This window comes from Cornus florida, unplaced genomic scaffold (genome assembly GCF_030987335.1).
Source record: "Cornus florida cultivar Cherokee Brave unplaced genomic scaffold, ASM3098733v1 CherokeeBrave_3.0.0_Hap2_Chr10, whole genome shotgun sequence".
In the NCBI taxonomy this organism is placed as follows: domain Eukaryota; kingdom Viridiplantae; phylum Streptophyta; class Magnoliopsida; order Cornales; family Cornaceae; genus Cornus; species Cornus florida.
In genome coordinates this window covers 110,759,522-110,778,101 of record NW_026775580.1, presented here as the reverse complement: position 1 = coordinate 110,778,101, position 18,580 = coordinate 110,759,522, and the positions used below count along the sequence as shown (strand labels likewise).

Sequence of the window (18,580 nt, the reverse complement as noted above, 5' to 3'; positions counted from 1 at the left end):
CCGCCATATTGGAAATTAAACAGTACGTATTCCTTGTCAACGTTGGAGAGAAAAGACACACTGCTCAATTCAGTTCAAGCTTCCTGGCAAATCTACGGTGTTCTATATAATTTTTTTGTTGATTGTATTCTAGAAATTAAGAATCATAATAAACATTTTTTGCCGGCAAATCTAAGGTGTTCTATAAAACGTTGACCTAATGTTTTGACTTGATAAATTTTATAGATTCCCCACTATTTTTCCCAGTAAATCTAAGGTGTTCTACATAACATTGACCTAATATTTGATTTTACAGATTTTTTTAGATAGGTTTATATATATACATTTTCTTGGGTAGGTATCTTGAATCTAAACATTAGTAATTAATACAAGATAATGCTTAATTAATTAAAAAATGAAAAGCAATATATATATATATATATATATATGTACACACACATACATGTGGGCTGACCCAATCCAAATGGGACATATAAAGGATGATGAATGCTTAATTAATTAATATTTTCAAATAAATTATGTTCAAGTCTATATAAGTATAGTTTTGTATTATTTTGTTCTAATCCTAACAAATTAGGGGAGGTGGACTTAAACACGAACTCAGATGAGAAGAATATTATTAGTGGCATAGTAATTGTCGCCGTTCTACTGGTGCACCTGGTTGGTTGTGCTATTGCAAACAAAACTGAACTAGCATATAAAGGTCCAATGAGTGTTTAAATTGCCACATAATATTCCACATATGTGTACTGTGGCCACCACCATTTCAGGTCTAGTTCTATAAATTAAGCTCCGAGAAACCACCACTTCTTCATAATCAAATCAAGTTTGTCTTTGCATGTAAGATACAGTCTTAACCCTTTCTGGGTGCATACAGTTTGAAGAATGTTTATGATCTGGTACAACATACAGGTGGTAAGGAAGGTACGTACGTACGTGACAGAAGATAGTGAGCACACATGGTTTGATCTTGCATGGAGGCCGTGCTTGAAAGACTGCGTGCTTTCTCTCTATCTGTCACCTACGGTGCATGAGTCGCATGACATACATATATATATAAATATATACTACAGTTACACATGATATGTGCCAATATTTCTATATATTTCTTTCAGCTGGTTTTAAGATGAATATATATGTTAGCTGATACATCCAGCATAGGATGCCAATAGTTGCTATATGGCCAGAGGGCGTGCGTCCCATCCGCACACATGAGGACCCATGCCATCCTCACACGTATATACTACGTGTATGATCCAATAGGTTCAAGTCCATCAATTGCCACAGGAATTAATTGGTCAAGGTGACTTCAGTCACTTCAGCCGACATATGTGAATCCTTTCCATGGAGTTCAAGTGCACAATCTATGCAAGAAAAAGGTCAAGGTGACTTTAGTCACTTCAGCGGACATATGTGAATCCCCTCCATGAAGTTCAAGTGCACAATCTATGCAAGAAAAATGCTTCTTTAGTCACTTCAGCGGACATATGTAAATCCTCTCCATGAAGTTCAAGTGCACAATCTATGCAAGAAAAATGCTTCTTTCCTCTCTCTCTCTCTCTCTCTCTCTCTCAAAATATATTACCGCTTTAGAAACTGTGACTCACATCATTATATATAATTTGATGATAAAACCTTTAAATCTATATACTTCTTTTATCCCAAAATATGTACATTATCACTTTGAGATGGAGGACGTAGTCATAGTTCCCAAAGTAATCATGTATTTTGGGAAGAAAAAAGTATATATATAGATTTAAAGGTTTTATCATCAAATTATATATAATGATATGAGTCACAGTTCCCAAATCGATCATGCATTTTGAAATGGAGGGAGTATATAAATTTGGAGGTTTTATCATCAAATTATATATAAAGATCATGAAACAGCGATCACATATAATCATAATAGAATCTTTGAATGAAAATAAGAGTTTTAAGGAAACTTATTCGAATTCCCTTTAAAATCACAAAAGTGTTTTATTGTGTAAAGATTGAATCTTTGAATGAAAATACCTTAATCAATGTACATTTTAAGTCACTAGAGTAGCTTAATTATAAGTTATGACTTCAGTATAGTATTGTTAAAAATTATTTCTGAAAAAATATTTAAATGGATTATAAATTTCCCTTTTTTTAATATATATATATATATATATCAAATGCATCTATAGGAAGACCAATATACATTGGAACAATTTTTAAAATTTTCTTAAATTTCTATTTTTTTTGGAAATTAAAAAGAAAAAGAAAAACTAAAATCAAAATCATTTTAAAGATAACATATATTGATTTTGTGCAAAAATTTATTAATCAAAAGCGGTTTATGCAATTTACTCTTTCTTAAATTTCTATTTTGTGAGCAAGTACGGTGTTGCCCCAGTGGTTGAGTTGCTCTCTGTGACCCGAGAGCCCGAGCCTTACACCCTCCCTCTAAGTTATAACCCCTAAAGCCTAAACATTATTGCCATCATGAAAGGAAAAATAAAAATAAAAATCTATTTTAGGGCATATTTGTCATTATAATATTACTAAAGTTTCCAAAGATCTATGTTCTCAAAGTTGCAACAATGGAGGTTTTAGGTCAAACTTTAGAATTATTTTTATTTTATTTTATTTTATATTTTTGCCAATTTGAAATAGTCAAGAGGGTTATTTATTTATTTATTTATTTATTATTATTATTATTGTAATTTTATCTACTTCTTATAAATGTTTACAACTCTACTATTAATATTTTTTCAATTTTGCCCTTTCTTGTTAATAGAACTTTAATTAGTATCCTTCTCTTATAAAAAATATTAATTATATCTTTTCCTCTAATTAATTTTATATTTGGTCAATTTATTATTATATTACAATGAAAATAAAATATGTAGTTATAAGTTTTTGACTGCTACCAAACTTAACAATTTTCTAAAATGATCAACAAATTATATAAATTTCACTAATTAAAATAAAACTTATTATATATACCATGTTTAAAACTTTTTTCCCAAAATAAAAATTAAATTAAAAAAATTTTATTTTGTCATTTGTAAAGTTACGTGACTGTCACGTGATGAATTAATAGGCATTTTTAAATATATAAAAAAGGGTAAAATGCAAATAAAAAAATAAAAAAATAAAAATAAAAATAAAAAATCCTGAGCTATGGGAAACCTGCAACTAACTCCCTAAACTACAAAAAATGCAAGAAACCCCTTGAACTATGCAAAAAAGTTTCAAATCACCCCATTCGAGTAAGGTCCGGTGAGAATTAGCCGTTAAATTTTGTTGAATTATTTTAAAAGACCATACTGCCCTTAGAAGCATGAAATGACAAGAGTGCCCTTAACCCCAAACATGGCTTTAACCAAATTTTCCCAAATCACATAACTCAATTTTTTATTGGTCGATCATATCCATTTCCTTAAATTCAATTCCCGTTTTGCTGCCGACGAACCCAGAAACAGCATCGACGAGGACAGAAGACGGTAGCACAAGGATTTACCAATGAGCACGCTCGCTAGGTATGGCCGGCGATGGCAGGGAACTTGATGAAATGACTGTCCAGTAAGCACAGTGGAGAGGACGGCATGAATGAGCCACAAAAAATGGACTAGCGACCACAATGACGGCGAGAATGTCGGTAAGCTCGTAAGGATGCCCAATAAGGCAGCAAAGAAGGCTTACAATGAGCTCGAAATGGTAGGGAAGCAAGGATACAACGATGAGCACACATGACTCAAAATGAACCTCACTGGTGATGAACAAAAAGGTTGGCAGCGTTATAACTGAACTTATCGGCTAAACAAATTCCGGCGAGACCCATTGAGCTTTGGCAACCATCAACTTCGGCAAGCCAACTTCAAACCCAATAACTTCGATATTCTTCTTCATCACTAGTGCTATTCATTTTGAAACCCATCGACAACACCAAGCTCACACTGGTGAGCTCCAAGCGTCGGCTACACAGCTCATATTGGTGAGCTCCAAGCATCGAGAACTCCATCGCGATCGAAGTGTTCAGAACTGTACATCACCATGAATGAAGTGTTCAAAGCAGCATCAAAGTGGCTTCCTTTCTGCTCTCTGTGTTTGCCTTAAATAAATGAAGGTAGGTTAGGGTTTGGTTGTTGTGTGGTAATCCTCATCTCTTGTGGCAATCCTATTGGTTGATTAGATGTTGTTTGCCACGTCAATAAGTGAAATTGAGATTATAAGCAAACTGCATCGTTTTATTGGAAGGGCAACTTCGTCTTTTTTCTGGTGGCTTGAGTGAGCAAATTGTAACAATTTGAAAGTTCGTGGGGATTTCTTGTAGTTTTGGGGTTTATTGCAAAACCCCCATAGTTGAGGGTTTTTTTTTTTTTTTTTTTTTTTTTTTTTTTTTTTTTGGCATTTTACCCAAAAAAAAAAATGTTTAGCACGACATTTTTGAATGATAAACGTTATCTTAACGAAAGGAAAACGAAATAGTATAAGGCCATTTAATGTGAAAATAAAAAGTTTTAGAAGGTTTTGGTTTTAAGCATTTATCATATATATATATATATATATATATATATATATATTAAACATGGTATTTATTGGGATTATAGTATTTCAAATTTTTGGGAGAAGTTACTCATTTTCATTCCGGTTTCGTTTGGTTAGATAGAAATAAGCAAAAAAATAAAAGAAATGGAAAATGAAAGAAAAGAGAAGTGAATGAAAAGAAAAGTTATTTTCTATGAAGCATTTAGTCAGCATGAAAATTTATTAAGAAAAATTGTATGAAAATATTAGTTTGTTAGTTTGGATAGCATGAAAATGAAAAAAAAGTGATTATGCATACCAAAATTACCCTTATGATTTCCAATACTAAAAAAATAAATAAATTTGTGTTTAATGATGTTTATTTTATTCAAAGTTTTAATAAAATGATGAATTATTAAATTTTAATAATATAATTATTTATATTGTTTAAATTAAAACAATACTTCAAGACATCTTAGGTAAAACCATAGAAGCAGAACTATCTATTCATTTAAGAGAAATAAGGAAGCTTAAAAATAAAAATTAAAAAAATTGGGCTCATGGACTTTCAACCAGAGAACACAAAAAGAGAAAAATATATAAATTATTCTCTGTCTATATAATAGAGGTGTATAATATATATGATACAATGTATATATTTAAAAAAAAAAATGTCCAAATAGTATTATAATAGAACATGTTTAGAGAGCCTTCTAGAAGTCCACTAAAATATAAATTGTTAAAGAACTTGCCTTTAGTAGAAAAGAAACTTAGTTAGAAAATAAAGAAATTAATTATTTTACATAATTCAGTTGTTGGTTAAAATAGAAACTTCAAATAAAAAGAACTGGTTTTCACGAGAAAATATTATTTCCAGTGTTTTGTGTGAGAAAAGTTTTGAAAGAAAGTAGTCCATCTATCCAAACTCAAAAAAAAATTAAAAATTTTTTCTTTCCTTTCTTTTAATTAAAGTTATTTATTTTTATTTTTATTTTTATTTTTTTAATTTTTAAAAACAGGAACTCTCCTGGGTAGGGCCCCTTAGGGACCCACCCCAAGTTACAAACCTGTGCCAGGCGCACCGGCCCCTCAACACGCGCAACAGTAAATATCGAGAGGAATAGATAGCTTGAAAAGAGTCGAACACCGGCCATTTTAAACTTAGTGTCAAGCTCCAACCATCACAGCTAAGCCCCGAAGGTTAATTAAAGTTAATTTCATGTAACCAAACCAAGCCTCAAAGTATATTCTTGTGGCAAACTATGCAAATTCATACGGAAAATTCCTGTGGGGCCACCTTCAGCTTCCAAGTCGTCGTCCCCTCCGAAGTACAAGTCAAAACAATCCTTCCTCTGCTCTCTATCTATATTTTTCTATATAGACATTAGACATATATAGAGAGAGCTTTAAATTTAAGTTTAATTATATACTACATGTGAGAATCAATATGAGCGTCGACGGCGATTGTCCTCCGGCGGCGATGGAGTCGGTAGCGGTGGCCGTAAAAGGCGGAGGCGGCGGTTTGGGGGGATCAGGTAGCCGACGAGCAGTCCAGTGGGCGGTGCAAAATCTCATGCCTAAAGCCGATCGTTTTGTTCTAATTCACGTCATGCCCACCATCACCTCCATCCCAACTCCATGTAATTTTTTTTTTCGTCAGCAAATTTTACACATCTCTGCTTATATATCTGTATTGACTGTATGCTAGTACTATTATTTGACGAAATTTGACTATTTCCGTTATTTTAGGAAATAAATAGCAGAAATTGTGATATTTCAAGTTATTATTGTTTCTTTTAATTTTCCTTAGTTTTCTGCCAAACAATCAAAGTTCTCTTATATTGTTAGAGAGTGTGGTGAATACGATCTTCATCTCCCAAATGGTGCTAAATTACGAATTATTGTAAAGAAATAGGCAAACTTGTGATAGAACTATTTTACTAAAATTATTTTATGTTCGGTACTTGAGAACTTTTAAAGGGCAAGAAATGCAGAAATCTAAATTCCCAACCAATGTAGAACTCAATTTGAAGAAAGTTAAAATTCATACGAAAGAAAATTCACAAATTTCTATTGCCATCTGGTTGATAAAACTTTTGCCAAGGGTAAATTACTCTCAGCTCCACTGAAATCCAACATAATTCACAGTCTCTCATGTTGATTAAAAAATTACACTGACCTCCTATGTGAAGTTAAGAGGGAGTGTGATTTCACCTTTTCCCCCTCAATGTAATATTATATTATTTTAGTTGAAAAGTGGATTTAAAGTGAAAGGACTAATGCAAATATGGTGTTTTGTACTAGTAATTTAATTTTGCTGCCATAAGCAGATTCCAATTTCCACCCTTTGATTTTGTTGACTATTAGAGTAGGGAAGAAATTTGTTACTGTGAACTAACAACGGGAGAGGTTGGTATAATTTTGAATCAATGGGGAATGCCCGTGTAATTATACTATACCTCAGCGGTAGTGATTGTAATTTACCTTTTTTTTATAAAGTATCTATTCTGGGCTCTTCCTTAGAGTTCAGAGTGTACAACTCTGCTCGATCAAAATTCACCCATTGGTCCCTGGTTGTCATTTCTGCCAAATCATGCCACTTTTGAGTAACTTTTGATGTCTACCGTTGGTCATCATGCATTCTACAGCAGGAGATAGTATCCCTATTGAGGAGCTGAATACAAATGCGGTGTCGATGTATGTGGAGGACGTGAAAGTAAAGCTTGAGGAGATCTTTTTACCATTCATCAAAATGTGCAGACCAAGAAATGTGAGTTTGTTGTTCTCTCTGTGGCTAAATTCCGCTCTAATCGAGTTGGTGTTGAAAGTATAAAAGTTAAATTAAACTTTTTCCTAGGTGGAGACTGTGGTCCTGGAAGGTGACAATCCTGCAGCAACACTTCTAAGATATATATCTGACTCGGGCATAAGAAGTTTAGTATTAGGCTCTTGCTCGTCCAATTGCTTTACAAGGTACGGCATGAAGTGTCAATCTAAGCAATAATTTGTTTAATTCATTTCTCTTATTACTACTAGTAGTGGTTTTTATATTGGTATTATTTTTCTCTTTGTAAGTTATAGCTCACCTCATGATTATATTGTCATTTAGATGATATTATGTAATGACTAATGACTTGTTGCTTGACTTTCAATGCATATTGGTAATGTTTTTACTATCCTTCTCTTCTGTTGTTTCCATGTTTATGCAAAGAATTCAGAAATCTGGCTAAAACATAATATTACATTTTTCTGTAATTGTGGTCTCTTAGCTGTGACTAGACTTCTTATGGGCTTTCTCGAGGTTCTTACATATGTTTATAATCTGCCTGTACTTCTACCTAATTTTAGGAAGCTAAAGGGCCCCGAGGTACCATCAACTGTTATGAAACATGCTCCTGACGCGTGTGATATCTACATACTGTCAAGACAAAGGCTCATCACAAATTTAGCTGACTGCTTGTCAACTAGTGGTATATTGAACAGAATTTTTGCAGTCAACATTTTTCTTGTCCTTAATTGTTCGTTTATGCCACTCTTTTTTTCCTTTTTTTTTTTATTTTTATTTTTTATTATTTTTTTTTTTCTGCCAATATTTTACAGAGAACAGCTCTAAACACTGGTTGTTTACTCAAAGAGAACGTGGTTCTCGAAGCATTAAGAATATAAAACCTGAATTTTATTCTTCCTCTGCGGGATGTAAAGTTCAGACCACTTCTGGTGCATCATCAATGTCGAATCCTAGTTTCCTAAATTCTCAAGCCTTAAAGCATAAGAGTTCTCCCGTTCATTCTAGTGCAGTCCAGGAAATAAATCATCGGAGCTTGGGAGATAGTATCTCGGAGATTCAGACAATCAAGGGATGCCCTTCTGTGGCTTCTATATCCACAGAGCAGGTGGATGATTTTTTTAAGCTACTCTGCCTAAAGTTGCATATTTTGCTGTAAGAATTTTGACAAATATATCCAATTGTTAGGTGAAGTTGGATTTTCAACACTTGTTAATTATGTTTCTTACACATTGAAATAAAATGTATGAAAAAGATCGCTTTGCATACAGCCACGTGTTTTGTTTTAAGAATTTAATATATACACTTATTTGGCAAATCTATTTTGAGCCACTTGTTAACTAATTGCTTTTTACATATTGTAATGGATGCACGAAAATGACCAACCAGTGCTTATGTTTAATTAAGCTATTTTTGTGCAGTCCGATGTACAGGCTGAAGTAGATCAACTGCGCCTAGAATTACAGAACACTGTTGCCATGTACAATAGAGCTTGTGAAGACCTGGTCCTTGCCCAAAACAAGGTCAGATAAGGTCACTTTACAATGTTCCAAAACATTTGATTCATGTTAAAGGTTATAAATTATTAACACATGTAATGAACGGTTCCATATGGAATAAAGGCAAGGATGATGATGATGAAAAATAAGAATAATAATAATAATAAAAGCAGTTTCATGCTTTCTTGTAATGATCAAGTTCAATATAGAATTAGAAGATGAATTGAATACTTGATATCAATTTGAGACTGATGCACAGGTTGTAAGGAACGATAGACGAGGCTTGAAAATGTGAAGATGCATCTTATAATGGTTCTATCCATGGTTGAAAATTTTAGATGGGCATGTATTATACCAACTCTAGCCCTTTGAGCATCAATGCTCCATTTTGCAGGTCCACTTGGTTTCTTCTGAATACCTCAATGAGGCAAGAAGAGTCAATGCTGCCATGAAAAGAGAAGAAACTCACAGGAAAAACGCTGCTGAAGAGAAAGAGAAGCATTTGGAAGCTGTTAAGGAAGTTGAGATGGCAAGAAATTTGCTTGCTAAAGAGGCTTATGAAAGGCAGATAGCCGAACTGAAAGCCCTCAAAGAGTCCTTGGAGAAACAGAAAATCGTCGACGCACTCTTATCAAATGATAGACGGTACAAGAGGTACACTAGGGAGGAAATAGAGATCGCTACTGATTTCTTCTCTGAGACTAAGATGGTTGGTGAAGGGGCATATGGAAAAGTTTACAGATGCAGTCTTGATCACACCCCAGTAGCTGTCAAAGTTCTTCGGCCCGATGCATCTGACAAGAAAGAAGAGTTTCTGAGAGAGGTGTTTCCTTATCTTATAATTGCTTTTTCTCGTTTTAAGTTTCCATGCCTTTGTGATTCTTTTGTCTAGTGAGTAATAAACTGCCTTTATCATGCTTGGGTTAACAGTTATAGAACCTTTACTAAATATGTGAAGTTTGCGAACAACTCCCTAATAACTCACTATTATTCCTGAAATCTTCAGTATTATCCTAGAATCTCCCTCTTTTTGTCATGAACGGACACACACACACAAACACAACATTACTGTATCTTGCCACTCTTTGTTAAATCTTAGTTGACTGTTATCATAAGAAGTATAACCTATGTCTGATTGACTTTTCACATGATGCATGTGATACCCCCGGATTTTCGAATGCGGGTTGGCCAGGCCCACGCCCGAATACCCGAGGATATCAAAACAAATTGATAATAAACGAACACAGAGTACAAAAGAATAAAGAAGAATAAATAAAATGCTGACAAGAAACTAAAATGATAATCTAATAATAAATCTCAGAATATATTTCCATTAATTAATAAACTCTTCTGATACAACTCATTCTCCAAAATACAACTTGGGAATCCATACTGTGTGGACCCCTAGAAAATCCAAATTAAGCAAATGACAGCAATAACTGTCTAAATCAGGAAACTGAATCATAAAGGAACTCTTATGTAGCATCGGAAGAATGAAGTAGACTGATCCCCGCTCAGCACGAACAACCTCTACTCCTGACGAACACCTGAAAAATAATGGTAGGTCAGGCCCACAAACAAGTTCTACTGTACTACAGTCCAAACAGAGATCCGATACACGTATACATCCTAGTCAATCTAACAGTAACTAGTAGTCCGTATATATATATACACACACTAAAGGAACCTCACTAGATTTTAGGGTTGTCTCAACCTGAATAGTAGGCAACATGCAAAACACACATATAGTGGGCACGAGTACCTAGACCTACCAGGGTACACAACTGCACTATATCTAGCTACACATCCCTGGCGGTATACGCACCCTAACCACTGATCCTGAGACTCAAACTCATATCATGGCACCATACTTATATATATAAAATCTAGTAACCATCCTATTCAGTATAAATTAATCCTCCATAAGTCATTCAACTTGTTCAGCTAACCTGACTTGAATATAAGTAGGATTTAACATTTTAGTTAATCCATTCCCTTATATAATAAATTAACCCTTCATAAGTCATTCAACTTGTTCAGCTGACCTGACTTAAATATAAGTAGGACTTAACATTTTAGTTAATCCATTCCCTTATATAGAATAGGTTGGACTTAACTGATAAGTTAATCCGTCCTTAGAATGCCACCGTCCCATACCAGTGCATTAAACCACACAATCCAGCAATTAATGTAACGATTAAGGAAATACATCAAACAATCCAGAAATAACTATGATAATATGATATCAAGTTATCACAAAATAGGAATAACTAATTATTTATTTAAGCTTCCTATATCATATGTCCTACACAAACTGAATCTTATACATGATGATATTTTATTATACCGTCAAATAAGCATTCTCCATATCCAATTCATCCTACACATTTAATCTTAATTGCTAAAACATTTTAAAAAATTAAATCCATTCGTTTGTTTAAAACATTCAAATAGCAAGCATCATTATGATTGAGTTTATTTAAATTTATTTAAACCCAAACCTAGTTCCTATTTAATGTTCAGGAATCCTAGGTATGTTTCTACGTTCCATCATTCCACATATATGAAAAATACATAATGTAAACATATAAAAATTCACGCTGGAAATCAAATCAAAATCATGCATTTATCAATTCATAACACAAGAACAGATATGAACCAATTTCATTAAACCTATGTTCTAATCCAATTAAACATGCATAATTATTTAATTTTATGTGTTTAATGAATCCTGGAATTTCCTAGGCATGCATAGAAACATGAATTAAAGGGAAAGAGATAGAAGAAGAATTTGCCTTAAACTTTCGGATCGAAAGTTAAACTTCTGCTTCCTTGATCTTCTCTCTACAGGGTTTTTTTTCCTCCTTCCTTTCTTTTCTTCCTTCCCTCTCTAACTCTTTCTCTCTCTAAAGTATATCACGTGAATATTTCTAGCCCCTTTTTACAACCTATAGCTATATATTTATAGGCTAAATAAAATAACCCTAATCCTTTTCCCAATCCAAGTCAACTTAAAAAATATATATATATTAAAATATTAAAAAAGGTAAGTAAAATATGTTACGTATATAATTTATGTATATGTTTATTAAATAAATAAATTATACACATTCCAATATTTATTAATGGATTATCCAATAATACTTAAGTTACCATAATATTATAAAGTAACTTAAAACATAACACGTATCAAATCTATGTATATTTTTATTATTTAAATATAAAACATATACATCAGATTAAATATTATTACCCAAGTTACCATAAAAGTAATTAATAAATTACTTTCTTTTTTATATATGTATATAATATATATCTATATATATACATACACAACTATCCATGAGTAATAATCCATACAAATCTAACCTTCTATCCAAGTAGTCCATGGGACCCAATTGATTGGCCCATTACTACTAACTAAAACCATAAAAGAAAAATAAAATAAAATAATAAAAGAAAAGAAAACATTTAATTTACAATTACTCAAAACACCATTTAAGCACATAATCTAATTAAACAATTAACACATAGACAAATACAAATAATACATAGACACATAATCAAATAATCAAGTAATACCTAATTCAATTAAACACATAAGCAATTAGTCAAATAATCAATTAAATAATTAAAAATACAATTAAAACAAATAAATAAATACCGAGACTATCCTTTTAAAATTAGGGGTATTACAATGCATATTGCTTTTGTTCCCAAATTCGGAACTAATTCCAGTACTGACTTGTTCTGCCCAATTCAAGGGTTGTAACATAAGATTTAAACTAAGCTGCAATACTTGCTGATTTCATCTTTCAGTTCCTTGCAGGTTGAAGTTCTTAGCCAACTACGCCATCCACACATGGTTTTACTTCTTGGAGCCTGTCCAGAGAGTGGTTGCCTGGTTTATGAATATATGGAAAATGGGAGCCTGGAGGATCAAATTTTCCGCCGGAGCGGTAGACCTTCTCTTCCTTGGTTTGTTCGATTCCGGATAGTGTTTGAAGTAGCTTGTGGACTTGCATTTTTACACAGCTCAAAGCCAGAGCCTATTGTTCATCGGGATCTAAAACCAGGAAATATCTTGCTAGACAGAAATTATGTGAGCAAAATCGGAGATGTTGGGCTGGCAAAACTCATTTCAGATGTTGTGCCTGACAACATCACAGAATATAGAGACTCCATTCTTGCTGGTACTCTCTACTACATGGATCCAGAGTATCAAAGAACTGGCACCCTCCGGCCCAAATCTGATCTATATGCTTTTGGAATCATAACCCTCCAATTGCTGGCTGCTTGCCATCCCAATGGGCTTTTATTGAAAGTTGAAAATGCTATTAACAATGGATCATTCTCAGACATACTGGATAGGTCAGTTACAGATTGGCCAATTGCTGAGGCTGAGGAACTGGCTGGGATGGCACTGAAATGCTCCGGACTTAGATGCAGGGATAGGCCAGATCTTGAAACTGAAGTTCTGCCAGTTTTGAGGAAACTCGCTGATATTGCAGATGCTAGTATAAAGCTGGAAAGAAACAATATTAATGCACCTAGCCACTACTTCTGCCCAATCCTTCAGGTGAAATTTTTTAACTCCATGTGATGATCTGTAAATTAATAGCATTTGATTTTTATGGGGCCATGCATCTTATGTTCTTTTTTTCTGCACATCCGGTCACGGCTTATACAGGATATAATGGATGATCCGCACATTGCGGCTGATGGTTTTACATATGAGCATAGAGCAATAAAGGCATGGCTTGAGAGACACAAAGTATCGCCAGTAACAAAGCTCAGACTGCAGCATACAATGCTGACTCCAAACCACACTTTACGTTCTGCCATACAAGAGTGGAGTTCGCGTGTGCAGCCTCAAGTACCTGATTTATAAAATATGGTTGCTTGTACAACTTCAAGCAAGCATTTTATTCTACAACTAAAGTTCACTTCAGTGCTCGTCTTTACAATTTTTATTTAATTTGTTGCAATGTACATTATGCCCTGAAAAGAGTCTTGTAATGATCATTTTGTATTGCAAAATGTATCTTCATCTGCTTGTGTATAACAGTAATTCAACTTGTAATATGTAATTCTTATGCTTTTGTCATAAAAATCTGCATAGTTGACAGATTCTTTGGTTGATAGAAATTTTCTTCTCACCCTGGTTGGAATTTGTATAATCTTGTAATTGTTATGCTTTTACTTGAAGTTTCGCAAAGTACAAAGTTTCTTTGAGAGATGGAATTTCAATGTATCCTTGACCCCCTGGTTGGGTTTTTGTCAATGTGGTGTAAGTTGGATTCTAGTGCCTTAGTTGATAATGCATGTGATATGTTGTTCACATAATCAAACATTTTGATCCGGATGGAATGGGGGGCTAGGGCAATGGAAAGTCCATTTGCGTCAAGCCAGACGCATCTAAAGAAGAAGAGGATGTGGACGACGATCCCAGGATGTGTACATAGATGCAGATATCTTAGGAAAACTGGTCACTAGCGAACGAATGTCAATTGTGAGTGAAGAAATGCCTCACAGTGAGAAATAGTCAACCAAATGCAATTGTTGTTCCTTCATGTATTCACTTTTCTTAGTTTATTAACGCACTTCCCACTAAGGGAAATACTAATCAGTATTATAAACAAAACAAAAGGCAACTCCAGCACATCAAATCCTCCTTTTACGCATTTATGTATGACAATCACACATCAGACTCAACAGATTGACAGAAGCACAATCCATTTCATACACCATTTTATACAACACACATGTACTGTTTGGAGTCTTGACAAATTACAGAACTATAAATACATTAATTACAATTGTACGCTAGATATCAAACCATTCAGCAGTCCACTTGGGTAAATTCTAGTGCATTTGTGTCTGGATCTCTTGTGAAGATCGCTGGCCTCCCGGAGCGGCTAAGGGTGTAGGGAATCCCTGTGAAGTAAAAAAGAACCATAGGAAACCCACATTTCCTTCTATTAACAACACAGCTGGAAAATTTTTTGCCGCGCCTTAATGATATTTCTGTGTTTACAGGTAAAGAAATGGAAAGCACAGATTGAGGATAGAAGAATTACCAGCTTTATCAAGTCTAGCTTTCAGCTTAGAGACATCTCGAATCGCAACACAAGTATGACGATCTCGGCCACCATGCTCAGGCCGACCAGTTAAGGGGTCAGGGTTTGGGAGCTCCATCAAATGAATCATCTCAGAACCCACCCACAGCCAAGCACCTCTATAAGGGAGCTTATCATCTGGTCTTGCTTCATTTATCTTGAGACCTGATCTTAAGCTTGGGAGTTAGAATCTTCTTTCGAGAAATAAATAATAATATATTAACTTCAGAGCAGAAGAGGTAACATACCGAGAACATTCTGGTAAAAATCAAGCGATCTTTCAAGATTTTCGCATAGTATTCCCACATGGTGAACGCTAACAACTCCAAAATCTGTATCAATATCAGCAGATATATCATTAAATATACCTATACTGTTACACTTTACTAGGAGGCCATTTACACTCTAGCTGGATTTCTATGTGAAGGGTTCAAATCAGCCTCACCCTCTTCTAAATGAAAATAAGAATAAAATAGAGCTTGGTCAAATGATAAATTTGGGTTTACATAAACAAGTGGATTATAGTAGTTGACTTCTCTCCCATTTCTCTCTACTCATAGCTCTTTCTATCTACTCTCTTTCCCATGTCGCTCTCTTTTATTCCTTCATCAACTCCCACCCTTACTTTCTCTCTCCAATCGCGATGTGAGCACGTGCTTGTCCACGAGGCACATAAAATTTTAATGATTCGTCCTACTAAACTAGTCCATGATAAATACTGACTAATAAAGTAAGAAATGAAGAAGAATTAATACCATTATCAACAGTTTCAACACGAATAGAATCTTTTACAAGCACGTCTGTTTCTACAGACATCTTAGCCCTTGTCAGCAAATAATATCCATGACTTCTACCATTGCTCACAATAGGCTGGAAATTTCTGGCTGGTGGTGTATTTGTAGCCATGGTGCCAACACTAACACGATTCACCTGAGAGAGAAAGCAGCCAAAAGTCATCTAGGGAACATTAACGAAGATCAAATCCAAAACATATTAACAACACTAAAACCAGTTGAGAATACAAAAACACACTGCTTATATTTAATAACTTCAATGGGACAAAATACAGAGAGAATAAGAAATCAAAGTATGCTATCACATTCTCCTATCATAAGCCTTATCACAAGATAATACATCAATTCACCCTCTAATTTTTATATCCTGCACAAGCTAAACTGGAAACCATTGAAGTTCTCTCTCTATTTCGCTTCTCTTCGTCTTTTTCCTCTCATTTTTTCTTATTCTACGTAGGCTTGTAGTGTTGTTTATACATCCTAGATCCCAACCATCAAAATTCCACCCTTTTCACTTGTAGTGTTGTTTATGTCTGCACCATTTTGGGTTCCTTTTCCTGCTTGTTTTCTTCTTGATCTTATGGTTGCACCAGCCCTACGAAGGATCACACTTGTTCACGACAAGAAGGCATATTGATTTTCTGGAATTGCCTCACAAATGAATAGGATTTTAAATTTAGCAAGTTAACATGGTGGCCATCATATTTGCATTTCTAATCAATGCAGGCACTCTAAGCAATACACACTTACACCAGTTGTTCTCTTCACACAAAAAAAAAAAAAAAAAAAAAAAAAAAAAATGAAAACAGTCAAATATCAAAACAGTAATGGTTAATAGAACTGATGCTTAATCTCGGGAAAGAAAAAATACTAGTACAAAAATTTCTATAAATTTGAAACCCAAGTTCTCAATTTAATCTTCTTCCAATTAGATAGACCATAAAAAGAAACTCTTCATTTATTGGGAACATGCAGAGAAGTAAAATATTCAGTCTAGTAGCAGCTATTTTGCTGTGTTAATATTAGTTTTCAAATTCAAATTTTCATCAAAATTACCTTAGTTGAGCTTCGTACAATTATTTTGTTTGGTTAAGAAATTATGAGATTCAAATGTTTATTTTATTTTATTCACCCCAGTTTCTTGCCACTATAGAAATGCCTAAATGATCCAACTAAGCTTTCTCAGTACTATCTCCAAACAATCGGCAACTCAAAGATATGTTTGAAAATTTTCCAATACCCAAAAGAAAAGATTGAATTTTCTATTACCAAAAAGAATAAAGTTTTAATCTTTATATCATATATAACAAATCAACAATATCAAAGATGATGGTTGATAAATTTACCTTATCGTGAGGAGTAAGAGTGAGAGAGGAACTAGGAAGTGACGCCATCGAAGATAACCTGTTCACCTGTGCGAGTATTTACATTTATGAGCGGTGTGTAATGTGTGTGTATATATATTTTTTTTCATTTTTCGTTGACTGAACCGAAATACCAAAAAACCTGTGAACCAGTCCTTCCAAAGCTCGCGGTTCGCAGTTCACAAGCGAAGAGAACCACTGGTTCATCCATTTAACACGTGTTTTATCTTTTTTTCTTTTTATTTATTTATTTTTTTACTTGACAAATAATTCACAAAACAACGGTCCAATGATACTTTTTCATTTTATAAAATTGAAGATCCAGAGTACAAATTTGAATTTCTGTACATGATAGAAAAATATATAATTATAATTCTTGAAGAAGAGAGAGAAGTTGATTATAGTTCTATTAAGATAATTTAACATGTGGCACGAAACTATTTACATTATATATATACATTTTTTTTTTAAACAGTAAATTATACTCACACCCCTTGAGGTTGGGGTCAACGTCACTTAGCGGACGATCAACACACTAATTTACATTGACACCTCTGAAGTTTCAAAAGTCATATTTACCCCTAGAAACATATTCGACATTGTAATTGACAAAAATTACCCTATTATCTCCTTTGAAGCACCGCCACAGTCATCCCCTCTTGGCCACCGCCACACCCACACACAAACACACACCGCCACAACCACCAAGAACTCTATAATGGCGAACCGAACTCTGACCTCACACACCACCACAACCACCACCAAGAAAACCATACCACCAACGCCACTGCCACTGCCTCAACTGCGCATCGCCATACCCACTGTAGCCGTCGCCGCAACAACACTCACCGCCACAACCACTGCCACACAATACCCACTGCAACCACCGCCACACCCATACACACACCACCCCAACTTCGCGGCGAAGCAATTGTTGAAGTCACCAACTCCGACCAAGCCAAGATCGCCAAATCTGCCATCGCTACAACAGTCACCAACTACCATCGCTCGACGCCATCAATTACAAGGGCAACATCTTCTTCTCTTCGACGACGGTGGTGATCGAGATGTCCTCGGCGCTTTGAAGATTTAGATCGGGGTCCCAAAACACACACACGCATACACGTATATATACATATATATATCCTGCAAAAGATTCAGATCGAGGTCGATGGTGGCTGCGGATGTGGTTAAGGAGGGATATGATGGCGGCGGTTATGGTTGAGGAGATGGAGCGGTGGGTGCAAAGAGAGAAAATGATAGGGATCTGGGTTTGGGAATAGGGGACGAAAGAAGGGTGATTAATGGGTAAAGGGCATTAAGGTAATTTTATAATTAAAAATGAATTGTTGACACTAATTAAAGGGTATTTAAGTCTTTTTTAGCTTGGGAAGGGGTGTGCATTCAAGATTTTGAAACCTCAGGGAATGTCAATGTAAACTAGTGCATTGAATGTCCGCTGAGTAGCGTTGACCCAAACCTGAAGGGGGTGTGAGTGTAATTTACCTTTTTAAAAAAT

General features: G+C 34.5%; 2 protein-coding genes across 2 annotated transcripts; one reads left to right on the top strand and one right to left on the bottom strand.

Annotated features, from left to right (window-relative positions):
* The first annotated feature begins 5,845 nt into the window (after window positions 1–5,845).
* On the top strand, window positions 5,846–13,943 carry LOC132277089 (U-box domain-containing protein 34). The gene is made up of 9 exons (XM_059778823.1): window positions 5,846–6,140; window positions 7,149–7,270; window positions 7,358–7,473; window positions 7,849–7,970; window positions 8,101–8,393; window positions 8,707–8,808; window positions 9,179–9,607; window positions 12,614–13,363; window positions 13,475–13,943. The coding sequence occupies exons 1-9, from the start codon at window positions 5,948–5,950 to the stop codon at window positions 13,673–13,675; spliced, it is 2,328 nt and encodes a 775-aa protein (XP_059634806.1). The 5' UTR covers window positions 5,846–5,947; the 3' UTR covers window positions 13,676–13,943.
* Window positions 13,944–14,503: 560 nt separating this feature from the next.
* LOC132277090 (glyoxylase I 4) lies at window positions 14,504–17,202 on the bottom strand. Its single transcript, XM_059778824.1, has 5 exons — window positions 17,044–17,202; window positions 15,659–15,833; window positions 15,152–15,235; window positions 14,865–15,068; window positions 14,504–14,721 (listed from the first exon to the last, which is right to left on the bottom strand). Exons 1-5 carry the CDS (start codon window positions 17,089–17,091, stop codon window positions 14,627–14,629), a joined length of 606 nt encoding a protein of 201 aa, XP_059634807.1. The 5' UTR covers window positions 17,092–17,202; the 3' UTR covers window positions 14,504–14,626.
* Window positions 17,203–18,580: the final 1,378 nt, after the last annotated feature.

Bases quoted from the DNA above. Each gene is read 5' to 3' on its own strand.
- LOC132277089 (XM_059778823.1), top strand. From the start codon at position 5,948: ATGAGCGTCGACGGCGATTGTCCTCCGGCGGCGATGGAGTCGGTAGCG. The intron at 6,141-7,148 runs GTAATTTTTTTT...TGCATTCTACAG, and splicing joins CACCTCCATCCCAACTCCAT to CAGGAGATAGTATCCCTATT. The intron at 13,364-13,474 runs GTGAAATTTTTT...CGGCTTATACAG, and splicing joins ACTTCTGCCCAATCCTTCAG to GATATAATGGATGATCCGCA.
- LOC132277090 (XM_059778824.1), bottom strand. From the start codon at position 17,091: ATGGCGTCACTTCCTAGTTCCTCTCTCACTCTTACTCCTCACGATAAG. The intron at 15,834-17,043 runs GTAAATTTATCA...TTTCTCTCTCAG, and splicing joins CTCTTACTCCTCACGATAAG to GTGAATCGTGTTAGTGTTGG. The intron at 15,069-15,151 runs GTATGTTACCTC...GCTTAAGATCAG, and splicing joins TTTTTACCAGAATGTTCTCG to GTCTCAAGATAAATGAAGCA.